We start from the raw sequence: 17,129 nt of genomic DNA on the forward strand, positions 1-17,129 counted from the left end.
CGAGGAACAATTGTAACATTTGAAAATGGTATCACCTCAGCTTTAAGTGATATCTAGAACAGTGCGGCTCGTGCTGATGGTGACCGCCTATAAGCTGCTGTCATGCTTTGTTTATCTATGCATCGTGGCGCTCTGCCGATACACCATTTCAGCTCGAGCTGAAATCTTTTCACCAAACGGATAGGCTAAGCATTAAGGTACCAAGCATTCCCTGGTAACGTCCGTAGAATGCTCGATATTTCCATGTCAGGTAGCTGAAGCGGTGAGTTGAGACCCACAGTTCCTGTCTTCGCCGATGGCAACGTCGATATCGGCGCGTTACGGAGCTGGAGCGGCTCAACATAAGTTTCTGATATAGGTTCTTCGGCGTTTCTAGCGCTCGCTTGACGCTGTGACGCAAGATAAGAATCATGACTGTAATGCAGCGCGGACGGATGTGTTGGAATTGGGAAAGCCTCCCTCTCCGCTTCCAACGTACGTGCATCAAAACCAACGACACCTTTTGCATCGTGATGCTACAACAAGAACTTACGGAGCTGCTCCACGATGGACGCAGGCGCCTACCCAATCTCCGGCGCCAGAGAAGGGCGAATTGAGCAACGGTTTTGGCCCCCAATGCAAACATGAGCGAGGCTGAAAGGAGCGGCAATGGTGTGGCAGCTTCCAGCCATCGCAATTTTCGTCGCGCCGTGCACTGGACCGAAGTGTTCAGCGCGTAAACCTCGACCACGAGAATTGACATTAGTCTCATCAATTGAGCAGTAAAAGATCAAAGCCATGTCTTTGCGGCCAGACGACAAGTCAAGGCGCTCGCGGTCCAAATCGCCTGGGCGCGGTCGAGAGGGTGCGCGCTCACGCAGCCGTGACGGGCGCGAGCCTCAGCGACACAGGGCAGCTGACAACGGCGCTGCAACCCCGCAGTACGAGATTAGGCAGCCGGGTCAGCAATATGCGACGTGAGTATTGCGCGAAATGCGTCTGCCAGATGTCTGCGACAGACATTGCGGGACTTGAACTGAGATATGGCGACCAGACCAGCCAGCGAACCCATTACCATGGGGAACTACACCGATCTCCCTCCCCACGAGAGACCAGGGTATACCCAGTCCGCCTCGTTCGCCCATCCTGCCACCACGGCAGCCAACTCGGCGGGCGTCGCGTATGCGCAGTCCGGCAACGTCCAGTATGCGCCGACCGCCCAAGGCTTTGCCTATACCGCAACCTCAGCATCCCACAATGCGCCCACGCGCACCCCGACGGCGACAGCGAAGACCAACGGCGCTTTCCAGTATGCAAGTCCGCCCACCAACATCCAGTATACCGCGAAGCCCGTGGGCAGCAACAACCAGCCGCCAGTCGTGCGCCACAACTCCCAGCCCATAAGCCCTTCCTATCCCCCGACGCCCCAACTCCAGTACACAGCCGTGCCGCAGGCTCCTTCCTCGCAGTCGCAATATGCATCGCAAGCACCCCCACCGCAGCCTCAGTATGCATCGCACGCGCCGCCTCCGCAGTCCCCGTACGCATCACAGGCCCCTCCATCGCCATCTCAGTATGCGACCATGCCACAGGCTCCTCAGCCGCCCCCAGCCGACCACTCGTTCTACCCACCTCCTCCCATGGGCAGCCACTCGCCGCGCCCTGACCATCACCGAGCGGCTTCCTACTCGGGGCCAATGAGCACACACGACGGCCGTAATGTAGTAGAGATGCGTCCACAAGGTCACCTTGGCGCAGGCGACAGGCCGGATGGGCTGCGCATGGATAGGCTGTCCGTCAGCGGGAACAGACCCGATATACAAACTATCATTCCAGGAGGCATGCCTGGGGGATTCCCCTCCGGACTACCGCCGCCGAGTCCTCTGCTCGAAGCGTACCATGGAACCTATCAGTCCATCAGTCCTATGCCTCAGGCGCTGATGCTAGATGACGATCTGGACCATCTGCCTCCTCTCGATACTCTCTCCCCTCGTGAGTCTGGTCATGGCCGCCGCCGCCGTGCTCATTCCACCTCCTCGCGACGAACGCCCAGCCCTTCGAGGTCCTCCAGGCATACCGACAAGCTGGCAATGGCCGCATATGGCCGCGACGACCGCCTCCCTGAGAAGGAGAAACGGAAAGCGAGAATATACGATGCCACAGATGACGCTCTCGCTCTTGTCGACGCACTAGCGGCGCGAACGCCAGATGTGGAGACTATATGTGGTATCCTCCCAATCCTCACGCACGACCAGATGCTCGAGCTGCGAGCGGAGTACAAGCGACACTGCAAAGTACAAGGCAGGGGTATCAACATCGCCAAACACATCAAGTTGAAGACCAACGGCAATTTTGGCAAGATCGCCTACGTAACGGCTCTAGGCAAATATGAAGGCGAGGGCTACTGGGCAAACTACTGGTACCAGTCCAACTCGGCGAAGAGAGAGCTCCTCATCGAATCGCTAATGGGTCGACAAAACCACGAGATCCGTGAAATCAAAGATTCATTCAAAGACAAGCGCTACGGCGATTCCCTCATCCGCTGCATGGACAAGGAACTCAAAGCCGACAAGTTCCGTAAAGCCGTGCTGATGGCACTGGAAGCCAATCGGCAGGAAGAAAGCGATGTGTGGCCGGTGGAATATCGCAATCGCGATGTCGATACTCTATACAAAGCCATCCGAGCCAGGGAAGGTGGAGAAAGTGCTATGCTCAGCATTGTCATCATGCGAAGTGACGCACATTTGCGCGAGGTGCTGAGGACATATGAGCGAAAGTACCAAGGCAACTTCGCGAGAGACGCTCTCAAGAAGAGCAACAATTTGGTTGGTGAAGTCATTGCGCACATTCTCAATGGCGTCAGTAAGTGTTGTCACATACCTCACAGCTTGGATATATACTAATTACCCTTCCCAGTCAACCGTCCAGCAAGAGATGCCATGCTCCTCCACCACGCACTCGTCGACCTGATGGAGCCCGCAAACGACGGCCGCTCCTCCAACAGTCGTCTGTCCTCGCGCGAAGCAACATCCAATAAGCATGAACGCCAACAACGAGTCGAGTTGCTCATCTCGCGTCTTGTGAGATTACATTGGGACCGGCAACATCTTCTTAGAGTCAAGGCGGAGTACGAGGAGAAGTATGGCCGTATGGTTGAAGAGGATGTGGAAGAGGCGACTAGAGGAGACTTCCGAGAATTTGCTATTGCTATCTGCCAGACTGCCAGATAGTGGGTTTGATACATGGGAGGTTGGGAGCGAGTGATACCCGGGTTTATGTGGGAGGAGGGCATGGGTCATGTAGACGGGATGGATAGGTCTGCAATTGAGCTCTCGAGAGTACCGAGTTGGAGAATTATACTGCAGTTGTAGTTGTATCGAGCAGTCCCTATCATGCCAACGTGGGGTGGCTATTTGACCTTCTACCTACGTTCCACACTGCCACACGCGACACATCAGCCTATGCTAAGATCGATGCCTATACATCCCATACGTCGGAACCCTCTCACCACCCAATAGCCAACTATCCGCCTCAGGCAGCATCATACCCCTCCCACTATCAATCTGCTGCTGCTGTTGACCTCCCCCTCCCCCTCCAGCAAACCCACTCATCCCCCCATCACCACCACCACCTCCCCCAGCTCCCCCAGCTCCCTTACTACCAAGACTACCACCAAGCCCATTTCCCGTCGACACCGACGCAGAGGCCGCAGAAGTAGCGGGCAAGGCGTACAGCGACGACGGATTCGCATCTGCCCAACGAAGGATATTACGACTTAGTGTTATCGGGCTTTCGTCGCCAACGGTGCCCATGTCTTGTGTGAGGTCGGTGTCTGGGTCGTCGAAGGGGAGGGTGGGGAGGGGGTCGGAGAGGTAGGAGGAGGGGTTGAAGGGCTTTAGGGCGGGGTTGAGGTTATTGCTGTTGTTGGTGGTGGTGGTGGTGGTGGTGGTGGTGGAGATCGGACAGTGTGATGGCATGTTGGTGTTTAGTCCGTTGTTGAGGGAGGGATGAACGTCTTTTCCTAAGAGGGTAATGTCGTTCTGCGAGTGACTTGATTTTGCTTGGTGCGAATGGTTCTGGAGTGAATTGTGGTCTGGGTGTTGCGAGGTATCGTCCTGTTTCTCTTGTTCGTGTGCTTGTTTTGACAATGTACGTTCCTTCTCTTTTGCTTTGAGTTTGTATCCTGCTTTGGCATACTTGTCTGGATAACGGATTCTAAATCGATCGCGAAGGTCTGTTGGATGCCGAGTTGCAAACCCTAGATCCTCGTCGTCGCGCATCGAGTGCCATACAGACCCGTACTTTTCAAAGCCCTTGAGCAAATTGATGTCATCGCGTGCGCTAAAGGCCCGGCGTGGTCGACGGGTGGTTTTCGAGAATGGTTCGCGGATACCGAGCTCGGCTAGATCCAGCTGCGTAGTAGCCTTGTTGCGAGTAGCTCCGCGTTGTTGGTTCTCTGTCGGACTGAGAGAACTCGAATTGAGATTGATGTCGGAGTGGCGTTCGCTAATGGGAAGAGAGTGCTGGTGAGTGTAGATGGCTTGATCTGGCAAATCCGGTGGTGTCTCAGCCAAGCTCATCTTCTCTTTTGCCTTGGTCTTTGGCTGCCGTGGCTTCAAACCTTCACCAGGACAACATACACGAAAGCGGTCTTTCAGATCAACGGCGGTGCGATTGTTGAACGCAAAGTCTTGGTCCTGTAGTATCTTTTTCCAGTTGCCTATACCGTACCTGCTGACACCTAGAAGCAGATCTTTGGTCTCTTGTTCAGACCACTTATTTCGCTTCTTTCCACGCTTGGGCTGCAACAGCGCTTCAGAGTCCTTGGAGGCGTTTGTTGCTACATCTGTCTCAGGGACCACATCTATTACACTAGAAGATACAGGCGCAACTGACGCTTGAGAAAATGATGGGGTTTCGGCATGTTGAACAGTTTTGTTGTAGTCCATAGCATTCCCTTCCAGAAAGGCATGTTCGTCCACATCCTTGTTCCTGGACTCTTCAAAACGAGCATCATACCCTCTTTCACCCGAAAAAGCATTCTTTTCCCCAGTAATCGGTGGGAAGAGCCTTCCCTCAGGTGGCAGTGGCGGGGGTTGATGCAAGCCCTGTAGCAACGGCGGGATTCTAGGTCGCTTCGCTGTCCGCTTGGGAGGCTGCGGTAACCTCGGAAGTTTGATGACAGCTGGGCTGCATCCTGTGTTGTCGGGCTGAAGAAACTGTTGCTCTTGATCCCATCTTTGCCTCGCATGATCCGGGCTATCCAGAAGCAGATCAACTAGCCGTCCACTGAAGGGTGTCGTTGATGGGGCAAAGGTGGTTGGCACGGGTTGTGCAGCCTCAAGCACATTCGCCTCATCGTTCAACACCTGTGCTATTGGAGCACTAGGCATCGACCGTGTGGCATATAGTCTCTCTTGTCCGTCTCTTCGGACCTCATTCGACTGAGCGGTTTCAGGAGACGCGTTCGCTAGCATGAGCGCTTTTGGGCGCACGAAGCTGTAATTAGTATGGTGTGATGGTTGTTGCGAGCCAGGTGGGCTCATGTTCGATGGCTCTGCGATGTACGACATGCTGCTCTGGTTCGAGATGTCCAGTAGCGTATTCAGGCGTGGCTCCATGATTGGAGGCCCTTCTTGTAGGCTACGTCGAAAGAGGTACAGATCCGTGGCGTTCGCGTTGTTTCCGTAGCGCCAAGCAGAAGCTAACGCCCATCCTTCGCAATGTCGCGACACGCTTGCGACTGTATCATTTTACAGGAATTCTGGGGCTTTGTCGTCTTGCTGAAATTATTTGTGAGCTTATGTGGGAAACAGAGACTTGTTGGGAATCAGGAGACGAAGATAACGGTTTTTCTAACTAAGCCTTCACGTTACACGCAGTGCCATCAGGACCAAAGCTGCATTTGATTTAAAGTTTTGAACATTGTATAATGTGAATTCTATTGGTATGATGGGTGTAGCTGAGCCGAAGACCGCAACCAGAAAGCCAAAGCGACAGCGGCAGAACAACGCCGATCAATGCAACTAATCACAGATGAAAGATGAGACGCATATGCTAATATCGCACGACCAAAGCAAGCCGAAACATCTGCAATTCAAGAAGTCCCTGCAAGAAAGGAAGATCAGCACCCTGTTTCCGATACATTGAGGTCTGGTTGGCTATTATCAACGCGCCGAAGAAGTCGTACCATTTGTCTTTGCGGCAACGTCAGACATCTTGGTGTCAGCATGGAGCTTCTCGAGGTATTCCTTGTTGCCTGCGGGGGTCGCTTTGATGGTTTCGTCACCCGGGTTCCAGTTAGCAGGGCAGACCTAGTGAGGCCATGTTAGTACAAAGCGCACTTGGGAATGCATGGGAATAGGACGCATCGTACCTCGCCATATTTGTCGGTGAATTGGAAGGCATCGATCAAGCGAAGGGTCTCGTCGACCGATCTTCCAACAGGAAGGTCGTTGATAGTGATCTGTCGTACGATGCCATTCGGGTCGATCAAGAACAGACCTCGCAACGCAATCCCCTCCTCTTCGATCAGCACACCGTAGTCCTTCGAAATGCTATGGTTCTTGTCGCTCAGCAGAGGAATGTTGATTTTGCCCAGGCCTCCTTCCTTCTTGCTTGCGTTTGTCCAAGCAAGCAAACTATACTCGCTGTCTGTGCTGGCGAAGACGACGCTGGCGCCACGGGCAGCGAAGTCGGATGCGCGCTCACTAAAGGCGAGGATTTCGGTTGGGCAAACGAAAGTCCATGCCATGGGGACGAAACCGAGGACGAGCCATTGCTTGGTAGATGTGTAGGCTGTTAGGCTGAGGTCTAAGAGTTGTCAGTACGTTGTTCTGACTGATAGCAATCGGACGGGCGAAGGAAGGAGAAAGGTGTAAGGCGGTAAACGGTCGCATACCTTCGAATGTGCCATCGACGACTGCAGTGCCAGAGAAATGAGGCGCGGGCTTCTGGACCCGCGCCTTAGGTTGGTACGCTGTAAAAGCCATTGCGATTGTTCGCACAATACAGAAGGACGACGCGACAAGATTGGCGATACAGGCGGTATCAACACTGTTCTTAGGATTCGAGATAAGACGATTCGCAGGGCTCGTTATCAGTGTTACACGTCGGCGGGATTGGCGTAGGTAAGGGTTCGGCTGGACCGTTGGAAATTCAACGGCTGCGGTAGACTTTGGGGTTGGTGTAAAGTCGGACGTCGATCAAGGTGTCGGACTAGGTAGGTTTATGCTGCGTCGGTTGGAAACGGGCGCGACACGTCAGACGAATAGGAATAGAGGTAAAAGAGTATTCAAGATCAGCAGATAATTTGCGACAGATGTCAAAACGCGATGTCGAGGGCGACTAGCCGCAGGAAGGTAAGCGTCGACGCCTTGTGCACGTTTCCGAGGTATGAGGCTACTCTAGCTGGCACAGCGTGTCTTCCAGCTTCGGCGACTTCGGGGGTTTGCGAGATTCTCGGAGAAGGCGCAGGCATCGGATCCCTCAAAGCTTTGCTAGTTCACCCCGGGCCGCAGCCGTTACACATGGCCTGACATATTGCATCAGTCAACATGTCCTTCTATCGGCGTCTTCGGCATGCTGAGTCGAGACTCGGCCTGCTTACAGAACGGTCCCAAGCCATCTCATGACTGACAACTGCAAGCCGCTAAAGTTCTTTCACCCAATAATCTACAGTCACAACCACCCAACTTGCAGGGCGTTTGTGAGCAAACCCTTGCATAGTTTGATCCTTCTTTGAGCGGTCTGAGACATGTACTGCGGCGCAAACGTACCTGCATGCGCTCCAGACGGCGTGGCTTACACTGGTGCATCAGGCCACCCACTATTGGCCGATCAGCACGCCTGGTCACGGGAGAACGCGCGAGCGCGGCACATACGTGCGCAAGTGGCTTGGAGACGGATTGTTGCCATGTTTCTGGGTCCAAAAGTTTTTGATCAGCAGCCTATAGCCGCGCAATGTGCCTTCATCTGAATTCAAGCTTTGCATCTATATCGTACACTTCGTAGGTCATCTACCTATCCAGCGATCCTCCATGCCCTTAGCGGCAACGCCTGTATGCGCATAACGGCAGGTTTGATGTAGCCCCAGAACGTCACTACACCAATCACAATACACAGAATGTTCACAATATAGTATCCGTCACTCGTGACGTTGCAGACACCACCGCCTGCCTGGCAGCGATGCTTCTCTGCCTCTAGGGAGCAAGAGAAGGCCTGTGTAATAAGTGGCCCCTTCAAAAGATCCGCCTTCGGAACATCCGTAGGTGGTATGCAGGTTGCCGAAGTAAACATGTCGACAGCTTTGAGGACAAAGTAGCGTGGGAATGTACCGCCGAGGTTGGAGACACTATATTGTTGTTAGTAACATGTAGATAGAACAGAAGATGAAACTTACGTAGCGAGCAGCGTCATATAGGTACCACCAATGAGCGGATCAGAGATCTTTGCGTGGAACGCGCTGACTGCGACGAACATGACCGTATTCATGAAGGTCGACAGCACATGCTCAGCGATGACCAGCATCAGGAAACCAGACGATGCTCCTCCAGCCGGGAAGATGGACACGACAAACTGCGCGAACCCAGCAGCAACCAGACGTCCGATGAAGGACCAACACCAGATGTGCATCGGCGGGTAGGTCTGGCACCATTTTCCGATGTAGTAGCCTAGGAAGACCTCGACGGGGAAGTCTACAAGAATAACGAGAGACAGCTGTTCCTGCTTGAGACCCTTGTCTAGGAGCTTCAGACTTGTGACAGCATCGTTGGCTTGGAACCCGATCTTGGCGATGAGGTGGATGATGATGAAGCTTTGAATGTTCTTCAACTTCAAGATACCCCACATGGTACGGTAAACCTCGCTGATGCCATCGCCGTTCTTGTCGCGGTCTTCGCGTTTCATGACTGCCAGTCCAAGAGTGACTATCAGGTAGGCCCACCCCCAGAAGCTCAAGTAGCCATCAAGCTCCATGATGCCGGTATCTGCAGGAGTGCTGCGGAACCACTTGTTTGCGAAGTCTTTGGAATTGAAGGCCAGGAAGACGGTGTAGGAAAGGAACTGGCCTGCGGTCAGGCCGACGGTTTGCGCAGTCGATGCGTATGCGAGGTTCTCCTTGGAGAGAAGGGTCAGCGCCCAGCCTATTCGCAATTAGCTTTGCGCATATCAGTCTTGGGAGTTGCAATGCCTTACCATCCACGGCGATGTCCTGAGTGGCACAAAGGAATACGAGTGCGAACCACCACCACGTAAAAGTCCAAACCCCGCTGTCGGTCTCGCCTGCCTCCTTCATCATGCGGTTGATGTTCTTGCCCAGCCAGATCATGGAGAAGCCAGAGATGGTCTGGATGGGTAAGATCCAACTCTTCCGACGTCCGACTCTTGGTGACCATACCGCGTCCACGATGGGACTCCAAAGAAGTTTTAGCGAGTACGGGTAGGCTGCGAGCGAGAAGACACCGATGGCAGCGTAAGACACATTGTGTTTGAGCAGGAACGGCACAGAGCCGTGCGCTAAGCCCATGGGTATGCCCTGAAGGAAGTACAACAGCACGAGGAGGAGGAAGTTGCTCTGGTCCTTCTTGGACAGCTCGAAGAAGCCTTTGGACGTCCCTTCGTCTTCTTGGCCCAGCTTGGGCACATCGTCATCGAGCGAAAAGTTGGAGTTTCCCATGAGTGATGCAGCCTGGCTCGATGGCGAATTGCTGTCAAAGGACGAATGCTTGCGCCGATGTTCCAACATGGCGCTGTTCATGGCCGTGGAATTTGCATTTCCGTTCTTCTTCTCCTGCAGTGAGTCGGTGGAGCTCTGCTCACGTAGTACAGAGCCGCGGTTCTTTGATCGCGAGGCGCGTTTGCTCATTTGGGTGTGGCGGTGGTGTGCGTCCGATGAGGAGGGGTTTTGGTGGTGGAGTTGGACAAGTGGGTAGGTAATAGGAGTCGCGCGGGTGACGGGTGGCTGATGTCCGGGACTGAAACTGGCGAAGCGTGGAAAAGAAGACGCAAACTCTGGGTTGCGACGGACGTTTAGAGAGCGACTAGTGAATGACGAGAAACGTGTTAGTAGCAGGGTAACAGTATACAATGGCCACCGGCTCTGAATGCCTGGGCGGATACGGAACCGTGTCCTCTAGTCTCGAGCTCGAGGGCGGAGCACTAGGCGAGTCGCGGGCTTCCATCCCACCTCCGGCCACCCCTGCTCGACGCTTAGTCACGTGTTAGCGCGCTCTACGCGTTTCCACCTCGACACCGATGCGCTTCTGCGACAATACACTGCTTCACCATGGAGACTACCGAACAGCTCGACGAGGACATAAGCAATCTCCACACCCGACTAGCGACACTCCATGCCCACCGTGCGAACCTATCCTCCGTCCTGCTGTCGCAACCCCACCTCGCAGCGCGCCTTCAAAGCACCAACACAAACAACAAATCCGCGAATGATGCCAATGATGCCATCACACGGCAGTCAAAACGCAACCTCGAAAACATCTACCGCGCCTGCGCCGGCGTGACTGCATACAAAGTCAAAGACCCCGACCCGCATGCGCTGAACGACGGCAACATCCTTGGCGTCAGCATAGACGTAGCACTGGGAGGCAGATTCGTCGAGACGTACCATGTCTTGCTGAGCGTCAAACAAAAATACGACCAGAGAACCATGAAGATACACAGGCACACAATCCCGCCATGTATACCTCTGCAGCACCTGTCGGACAAGTGGCTACCTGCGAGCGGCAAAGACGCAGAGAACGATCCAGAGCAAGACCTCGTGCGATTTGGAAGACTGCTGAGGAAGGAACTCGTGAGCTGGCACCTACGTGTCAACGCGGTGGAAGAACTACGGAAGGAGGCTGGTCTGGCACAACCGAGACAGGATAGTGAAGACGACAGCTTCGCATCCAATGGAAAGATTCTAAATGCTTTTGTAAGCGACGATGAGGCCAGTTCAGATATCGAGCAAGACGATGCCGATTTTGGGAGTGCACGCATATTGGACATCGAAGCCGATGCTGCGATTAGGCAGGTTACCGTTCTCTGGTCTGACAGACGGACAGCAGTTATGGCCGTTGCCAAAGACGGCAGGGTCGAGAGAGCCGTGTGTAGAACAAGAGATGGGGCCCGAGATGCCGTCTTGAGCAGAAAGGCCATGGGTCCTCTGAATGGCTTAGTCCGGAGATTACGGGCTTGAATAAGAGAGGTTTTCACCAGATGTCATGCTCCCTACGAAGGTCTAGTGGCCTCCGATATGCTAAGCACGGCGTTTATTGTTGTTATGATACCCTTTGATAGCAAATCTTTCATCTTCATCGTTTGTATCAACCCTTTCCCTCTTGAGAACGGCATACGTGCGCATGTTTATTTCCGGATGCGTGAGCCTGCAACCTGATGCCGTCCTTCTCACTATGCTCTGGTCTATGCCGATTGTGCGGGCAGATGGTGGGCGTTTTATTGACCTGGTTCTGTCGAGCTGTCATCTTGAAGTGGTGTGAAGATACTACAATGCAGTGGGAGGCTGAACGTGCACTGGCCATCCAACTTCGACGACTGGTCACACGAGCCATCTTTCCGCCTTTTGAACAACTACGCTTCTTTCTCATCAACTATCGCCATCTCTACACACTCCACGCTCCAACCCACGCTTTCTATTCGCCGTCATTACATACTCATGTGCGTCCGGCATTCAACCCTGCCATCCGTGGGGGATCGGATCAGCGGGCAGCGGCCTGGCCAACCTGCTTCCGAGGTTACAGTCGCAGCCGTGATGCATCGCGACGTGCGTACTGGCTGACCCCGGCAGCTCTAACTCGTTATCAAGACATGGGCCGTACTATCGCTATAGCGCTTCTCTGATCTGCAACAACCCCAGCAAAGCACCGCGTGTCTCTAATCACAAGTGCACGAACGTGGGTAAATCTTTCTGACTGCACGCTAAAATGTGTCGAGAAGAGGCTTTTTCGAAGCGCTTGACGCCTATCTTTTCGCAGATTGGCAACTTACAAGGTCGCTGCATCCGGGCCGGGTTTCCTTCTGTATCTGCTCATACCTCGCGTATGCACCGCGGCTTAATGCGGCCACCCGTCCGTCCCGCATGCCATCCTTCCCGTCAAGCACCTTTTCCTCGTGCGGCTTCAGTCCCCACCCATCTCGTTCCTACGATAAGCTGCGGTCAACTCACCATCCATTTCCACCTGGCGCTACTGTACTTCTCAAAGTATCTTTGCTCGGCTGAAGCGACTACAATATCCGACGCCTTGACACACGCACGCGCACGCAAGAAGTAAAGACATAACATCACCCATGGAATACTCAAGTTGAGCTGAACATAGTCTCCTACAGCTTAAAGCTCGAATCCTCCGTTCACACTGTAGTGCAAACACCTAATTTCCCATCCCGGCTCAGGTGGTATCTACCGCATGCACCCTACTCGAGTACACCATCATACCTCCCGCGCTCGCTTTCCACTCGACACTGGGAACATATCTTCATGTGCCTATGCATGGTTTCACCCGTGGACTACCCAGCGAAACTATGCCGTTTTGAACGAGGTGCATAGCAAGCGGCATGTGGTCACAGAGCAATCTGATGGTTATGTTGTATTTCGACGTTACACATCCCCAACACCTCGAAGATGTCGAACGAGCGGTATAGGAGCTTTACACTACACAGTCATGGAGTGTCATCGTAAACAGAACCTTGAAGTCACTTACTATCCGAGCAACTTCCAGATGTCCTTCCTGGGTGACAAAAGAGCTGTCGTTTCCGGTCCACATTATTCACTAGAGGAGTATAGAGAAGTACACCGAAATCGTACTGCCGCCATCATTGAACTCATACGCTCTATATCCGATGGAGACGCCAAGTGCATTCATGTGCCGAGTGTCCAAGTTCACTTGTCGCTCTTGTCTCCAACCCGACTAGTCAGAGCTTCAAGCAGTCCGTCCTAGAGGCCTTCAGCCGTCGTTCCCAGATCATAGCCGTCTGTACCTGGTCGATCAAGGGCACACTCCATAAGGCTTCTAGATCTTGGGACTGACGTATCTTGTCGAATCTGTATGCGCAAACAGCCTTGTTGCCCATGCTGCGCTTGCACCATGATAGGCGCGCGTGGACGAAGATATGTACCCTTGAGTCCTGGATCGTTGCTAGCTTTTACGCCCTCCTTCTCTCTCCCACTGTCACATTCCTTTCAGAGAACTTTCGTAGCATTCGCTAAATGCTCCTCCCTCGCTCCTTGGCCGTTGCATGATCGAGTGACCCTCCTTTACGCCTTTTCACACACACCTACAGTCGACTTTCCTTCGCCATAGCTTATCCTCAGTCATTCTTTCGGATATAAATATACGTTCTTTGGCCGGATATCAACGTCGCCAATCCTACTTTTCTCATTTTCAATACACACTTGAGCTTTCGGCACTTAATCGAAGCCGCGTTCGTACCTGCACTAGCCCGCGCCACAGCCACGTAGCACAGCATAGCGCGCCACTAGCGACATCATAAGGATGCGCGCCGCCAACATGCTCGCGGGAGTAACATCATTACTCTCGATCTCCACCCTTGTACAAGCCATCGCAATTCCGCGTGGTACCAACGACACTATGTCTACTAGTGCAAGCGCATCAGGCTACAAGAACGTTGCTTACTTTGTCAATTGGGTATGTCGGCTGGTTCAAATAGGGAAGATCTACATCTGACATTGCTTGCAGGCTATTTATGGTCGCAACTTCAATCCTCAAGACCTTCCTGCACAAGAACTCACCCATGTTCTCTATGCCTTTGCCGATGTTCGGGATACCGGCGAAGTCTTCTTGACGGATTCCTGGTCTGACGTTGAGAAGCATTATGCAACTGACTCGTGGAACGATGTGGGTACCAACGTGTATGGATGCGCCAAGCAGTTGTATCTTCAGAAGAAGAGCAACCCCAAGTTGAAGGTGCTCCTATCGATCGGTGGTTGGACTTACTCTGCCCACTTCGCCCAGCCTGCGTCCACTCCCGAAGGTCGAGCCAGATTCGCGAGCAGCGCCGTCCAGATCTTACAGGATGTTGGTTTCGATGGCCTCGACATCGATTGGGAATATCCTACCAATGATGCGCAGGCAGAAGACATGGTCCTGCTTCTACAGGAGACTCGTCGCGCTCTTACCGAATACTCTGAGAACCATGCGCCTGGCCAGAAATTACTCCTCACAGTTGCTTCACCCGCAGGCCCCACCAATTACAACAAAATGAAGCTCAAGGCAATGGATCAGTACCTTGACTTCTGGAACTTGGTCAGTACTTTCGACTCATCAAGTCATACTGACTGCTAACACCAAGTACCAGATGGCCTACGACTACGCCGGATCCTGGGACGCCAACGCCGGCCACCAGGCCAACGTAAACCCCTCCTCCTCTAATCCCACCAGTACCCCCTTTAGTACGAAGAAGGCAGTTGACGACTACATCGCGGCGGGTATCAACCCTAACAACATCGTCCTAGGCATGCCCCTCTACGGCCGCTCGTTCGAAAACACCGATGGGCCCGGGAAGCCCTTCTCAGGTATCGGCCCCGGTACCTGGGAAAATGGCGTTTTCGACTACAGCAAGCTTCCTATTGCTGGCTGTCAAGAAAACTACGACGACAGCGTTATTGCCAGCTGGTGCTACGACCCAGCCAAAAGATTCATGGTTAGCTACGACACACCTCAAGTCATCGCCAAGAAGACCGCGTACATCCGAGAGAAAGGACTGGGTGGTGGTATGTGGTGGGAGAGTTCGAGTGACAAGAAAGGCGATCAGAGTCTGATCTCCACGGTACGTGTTTTCGATTTCTAGGCTTTTTATCTCGGTGTGTGCTAGTGAAAGAGGAAAATGACTGACATGTCGATATAGTTTGTCAAGAACATTGGTGGAATCGGTGCCCTGGATCAAACCAAGAATCTGCTCAGCTACCCGGTGAGCAAATATGAGAATTTGCGCGCTGGCATGCCGAACAACTAGGCACACACTTGCGTTGTCTAGTCCGATCTTGAGGCTGGATGAGCGTCTGCGTGTTGTCGGAAGATTGCCAGGCGCTAGGTTATGTCTTAGTGGGAACTGTTTTTGGTTTTCTCGGAACTAGTTGCACTTTTTGGTTGGGTGTACACGCAAGGATCCTTTCTGTACATATGACGGTCGTTTATTTCTTCTTCTGCGCGATGTTTCGCCAAAGGGCGTCTGGGAGGTTTTTGTTACACAAGAGACCTTTCACAATGGTCTATATGTACGCGAATACGAAGCCTTTCTTAGTTGCTACTCGTCTTTGGTGTTGGCCGTGAGAAGCGTCAGGATGTGTTGTTTCTCGTAGCAATCTCTATTGTTTGAGGTTTCGGCATAGAAAGAGTGCAGAATGTGGCATCACTCGACGCTTGTTGAGGCGTCGCATGGATTGAATGCTGCCAAACAGTCTATGTGGTCGAAAGAGGTGTTGTACATTGGACAGCCTGGTTGAAGCAGACTTCTACTCAGGATCGAGTTGAGGTAATCCCGAAGTCGCATAAAAGCGATGAAGTATTTCCATGAATCTACATATTTACAACGTCTTACTAGTCTCTTCCGCGACACTGAGATCTGCGACTTCGCTCTTTCCTGCATTGCCCATCCTCCGCTTCTTCAGTACGTTCTCAATAAAGGCCTCGCCGGCCTTGTAACTTGAGCGTACGAGTGGGCCGGAGGCGCAGTATAGGAAACCCATGTCGAGGGCGCGCTGGCGCCAGAGTTCGAATTTGTCGGGTGTAACGTAGTCGTGGACGGCCATGTGGCGCTTAGTGGGGCGCATGTATTGGCCAAAGGTTACGACGTCGACGTTGTTTGCGCGGAGTTCTGTGTACACGTTAGTTCAGTCTCATTGTACATCAGATTGTATGAACGTACCCCTCAACGCATGCCAAAGGTCCTCATCCGTCTCGCCCAAACCCAGCATCATGCTGGTCTTAGTGATGAGCTCAGGGCGCGCCTCCTTGGCTGACCTCAACACATCCAGACTCTGCCTGAACTTGGCTCTCCTGTCGCGGACAAACGGTGTGAGGCGCTCGGTTGTTTCGATGTTGTGCGCAAAGACATCGACACCACTCCGTGCGACTACCTTGGCCATCTCCAGATTGCCTCCGTAGTCTCCACCCAGCAATTCAACAAGCTGCGTCGGGTTCTTTTGCTTGATCTTCATAATGGTTTCGGCAATGTGATGCGCTCCGGAATCCACGAGATCATCGCGATCAACCACTGTGATGACGACGTAGCCCAGCCCCCACCTCCGCAACGCCTCTGCGGTGTTCTCTGGTTCGTGGGGATCCAGTGGTGGGGGTGCCTTGGATGTCTTTACGGCGCAGAACCGGCAGCCTCGTGTACATGTGTCTCCCATGAGCATTATGGTCGCCGTCGCCGCACTCTTGGAACTTCCGCCCCAGCAGTCTGAGATGTTGGGACATCTTGCTTCCTCACAGACTGTGGCTAGATTCAGCCCGCGCAGGTCTTTCTTGATCTGTTTGTAGTTCTGGTTTGCGTTCGAGGGTATCGGCGTCCTCAGCCACTCTGGAAGTCGTGTGATGGTCTTCTTGCGGCCTTCCGGGCCCACCTGCACCGTCTTGATCTCATATGCCTCGGCCGGGGAGAGGGGCGCCTCGGGGTTGACGAAATCGCCAAATGATGGACCGGCATTTAGTGTATCGCTGAAGGACGTCGGTGGTCGTGACCGCTTTGTGGGGGCTTCTGGTACTGCGGTTTGCGGCGTGTCGGAGGTCGTGGCAAAAGTTCTAAGCGGCGTCCTTGAGCGAGGGACAGCTTTTAATGTGGACGAAGAGAAGAGACATCGCGATCGTGGGATTGAGGCTGCCATGTCGTATGTGTAGATGAACAAAAAGAGAGAGGGATAGTGAGTGAATGAAGGTGTTGGGTATATCTTGCGCGGCAGAGCCTTGAATACCCGCACCGCATTGAGTTGCGCATTCCGAGCGCCAAGCCCTGGAACATGCAAGAGCAGCCCACACGCCGACATCCCTGCAGGTGCACTTGCTCGCGCTGGTCGAGGGCATCTTCAACGTCGCCAATTCCAGACGGCCAGGCAAACACGACTGCGACTTCGCCCCGACCCGTCCACGTCTCCTCGCCCACCAATCCCAATTGCAAGG

At 53.4% G+C, this 17,129-nt stretch overlaps 7 protein-coding genes across 7 annotated transcripts; 3 read left to right on the forward strand and 4 right to left on the reverse strand.

The window, feature by feature from the left end:
- Window positions 1-1,055: 1,055 nt before the first annotated feature.
- J4E93_001686 (uncharacterized protein) lies at window positions 1,056-3,209 on the forward strand (the record flags this gene model as incomplete). Its single annotated transcript, XM_049339636.1, has 2 exons — window positions 1,056-2,841; window positions 2,896-3,209. The coding sequence occupies 2 exons, from the start codon at window positions 1,056-1,058 to the stop codon at window positions 3,207-3,209; spliced, it is 2,100 nt and encodes a 699-aa protein (XP_049203593.1).
- Window positions 3,210-3,443: 234 nt separating this feature from the next.
- On the reverse strand, window positions 3,444-5,600 carry J4E93_001687 (uncharacterized protein; the record flags this gene model as incomplete). Its single annotated transcript, XM_049339637.1, has 1 exon — window positions 3,444-5,600. The coding sequence occupies one exon, from the start codon at window positions 5,598-5,600 to the stop codon at window positions 3,444-3,446; it is 2,157 nt and encodes a 718-aa protein (XP_049203594.1).
- A 546-nt stretch (window positions 5,601-6,146) lies between these two features.
- Window positions 6,147-6,971, reverse strand: TSA1B (Peroxiredoxin TSA1-B; the record flags this gene model as incomplete). Its single annotated transcript, XM_049339638.1, has 3 exons — window positions 6,147-6,293; window positions 6,356-6,792; window positions 6,881-6,971. The coding sequence occupies 3 exons, from the start codon at window positions 6,969-6,971 to the stop codon at window positions 6,147-6,149; spliced, it is 675 nt and encodes a 224-aa protein (XP_049203595.1).
- Window positions 6,972-8,001: 1,030 nt separating this feature from the next.
- J4E93_001689 (uncharacterized protein) lies at window positions 8,002-9,844 on the reverse strand (the record flags this gene model as incomplete). The annotated part of the gene is made up of 3 exons (XM_049339639.1): window positions 8,002-8,332; window positions 8,381-9,122; window positions 9,175-9,844. The coding sequence occupies 3 exons, from the start codon at window positions 9,842-9,844 to the stop codon at window positions 8,002-8,004; spliced, it is 1,743 nt and encodes a 580-aa protein (XP_049203596.1).
- Window positions 9,845-10,264: 420 nt separating this feature from the next.
- Window positions 10,265-11,173, forward strand: J4E93_001690 (uncharacterized protein; the record flags this gene model as incomplete). The annotated part of the gene is made up of 1 exon (XM_049339640.1): window positions 10,265-11,173. The coding sequence occupies one exon, from the start codon at window positions 10,265-10,267 to the stop codon at window positions 11,171-11,173; it is 909 nt and encodes a 302-aa protein (XP_049203597.1).
- Window positions 11,174-13,499: 2,326 nt separating this feature from the next.
- On the forward strand, window positions 13,500-14,964 carry CHIB1 (Endochitinase B1; the record flags this gene model as incomplete). The annotated part of the gene is made up of 4 exons (XM_049339641.1): window positions 13,500-13,637; window positions 13,689-14,255; window positions 14,302-14,778; window positions 14,857-14,964. 4 exons carry the CDS (start codon window positions 13,500-13,502, stop codon window positions 14,962-14,964), a joined length of 1,290 nt encoding a protein of 429 aa, XP_049203598.1.
- Window positions 14,965-15,535: 571 nt separating this feature from the next.
- J4E93_001692 (uncharacterized protein) lies at window positions 15,536-16,837 on the reverse strand (the record flags this gene model as incomplete). Its single annotated transcript, XM_049339642.1, has 2 exons — window positions 15,536-15,825; window positions 15,877-16,837. The coding sequence occupies 2 exons, from the start codon at window positions 16,835-16,837 to the stop codon at window positions 15,536-15,538; spliced, it is 1,251 nt and encodes a 416-aa protein (XP_049203599.1).
- Window positions 16,838-17,129: the final 292 nt, after the last annotated feature.

This window comes from Alternaria ventricosa (assembly GCF_023758065.1).
Source record: "Alternaria ventricosa strain BMP 2768 chromosome Unknown scaffold_2, whole genome shotgun sequence".
Taxonomy (NCBI): domain Eukaryota; kingdom Fungi; phylum Ascomycota; class Dothideomycetes; order Pleosporales; family Pleosporaceae; genus Alternaria; species Alternaria ventricosa.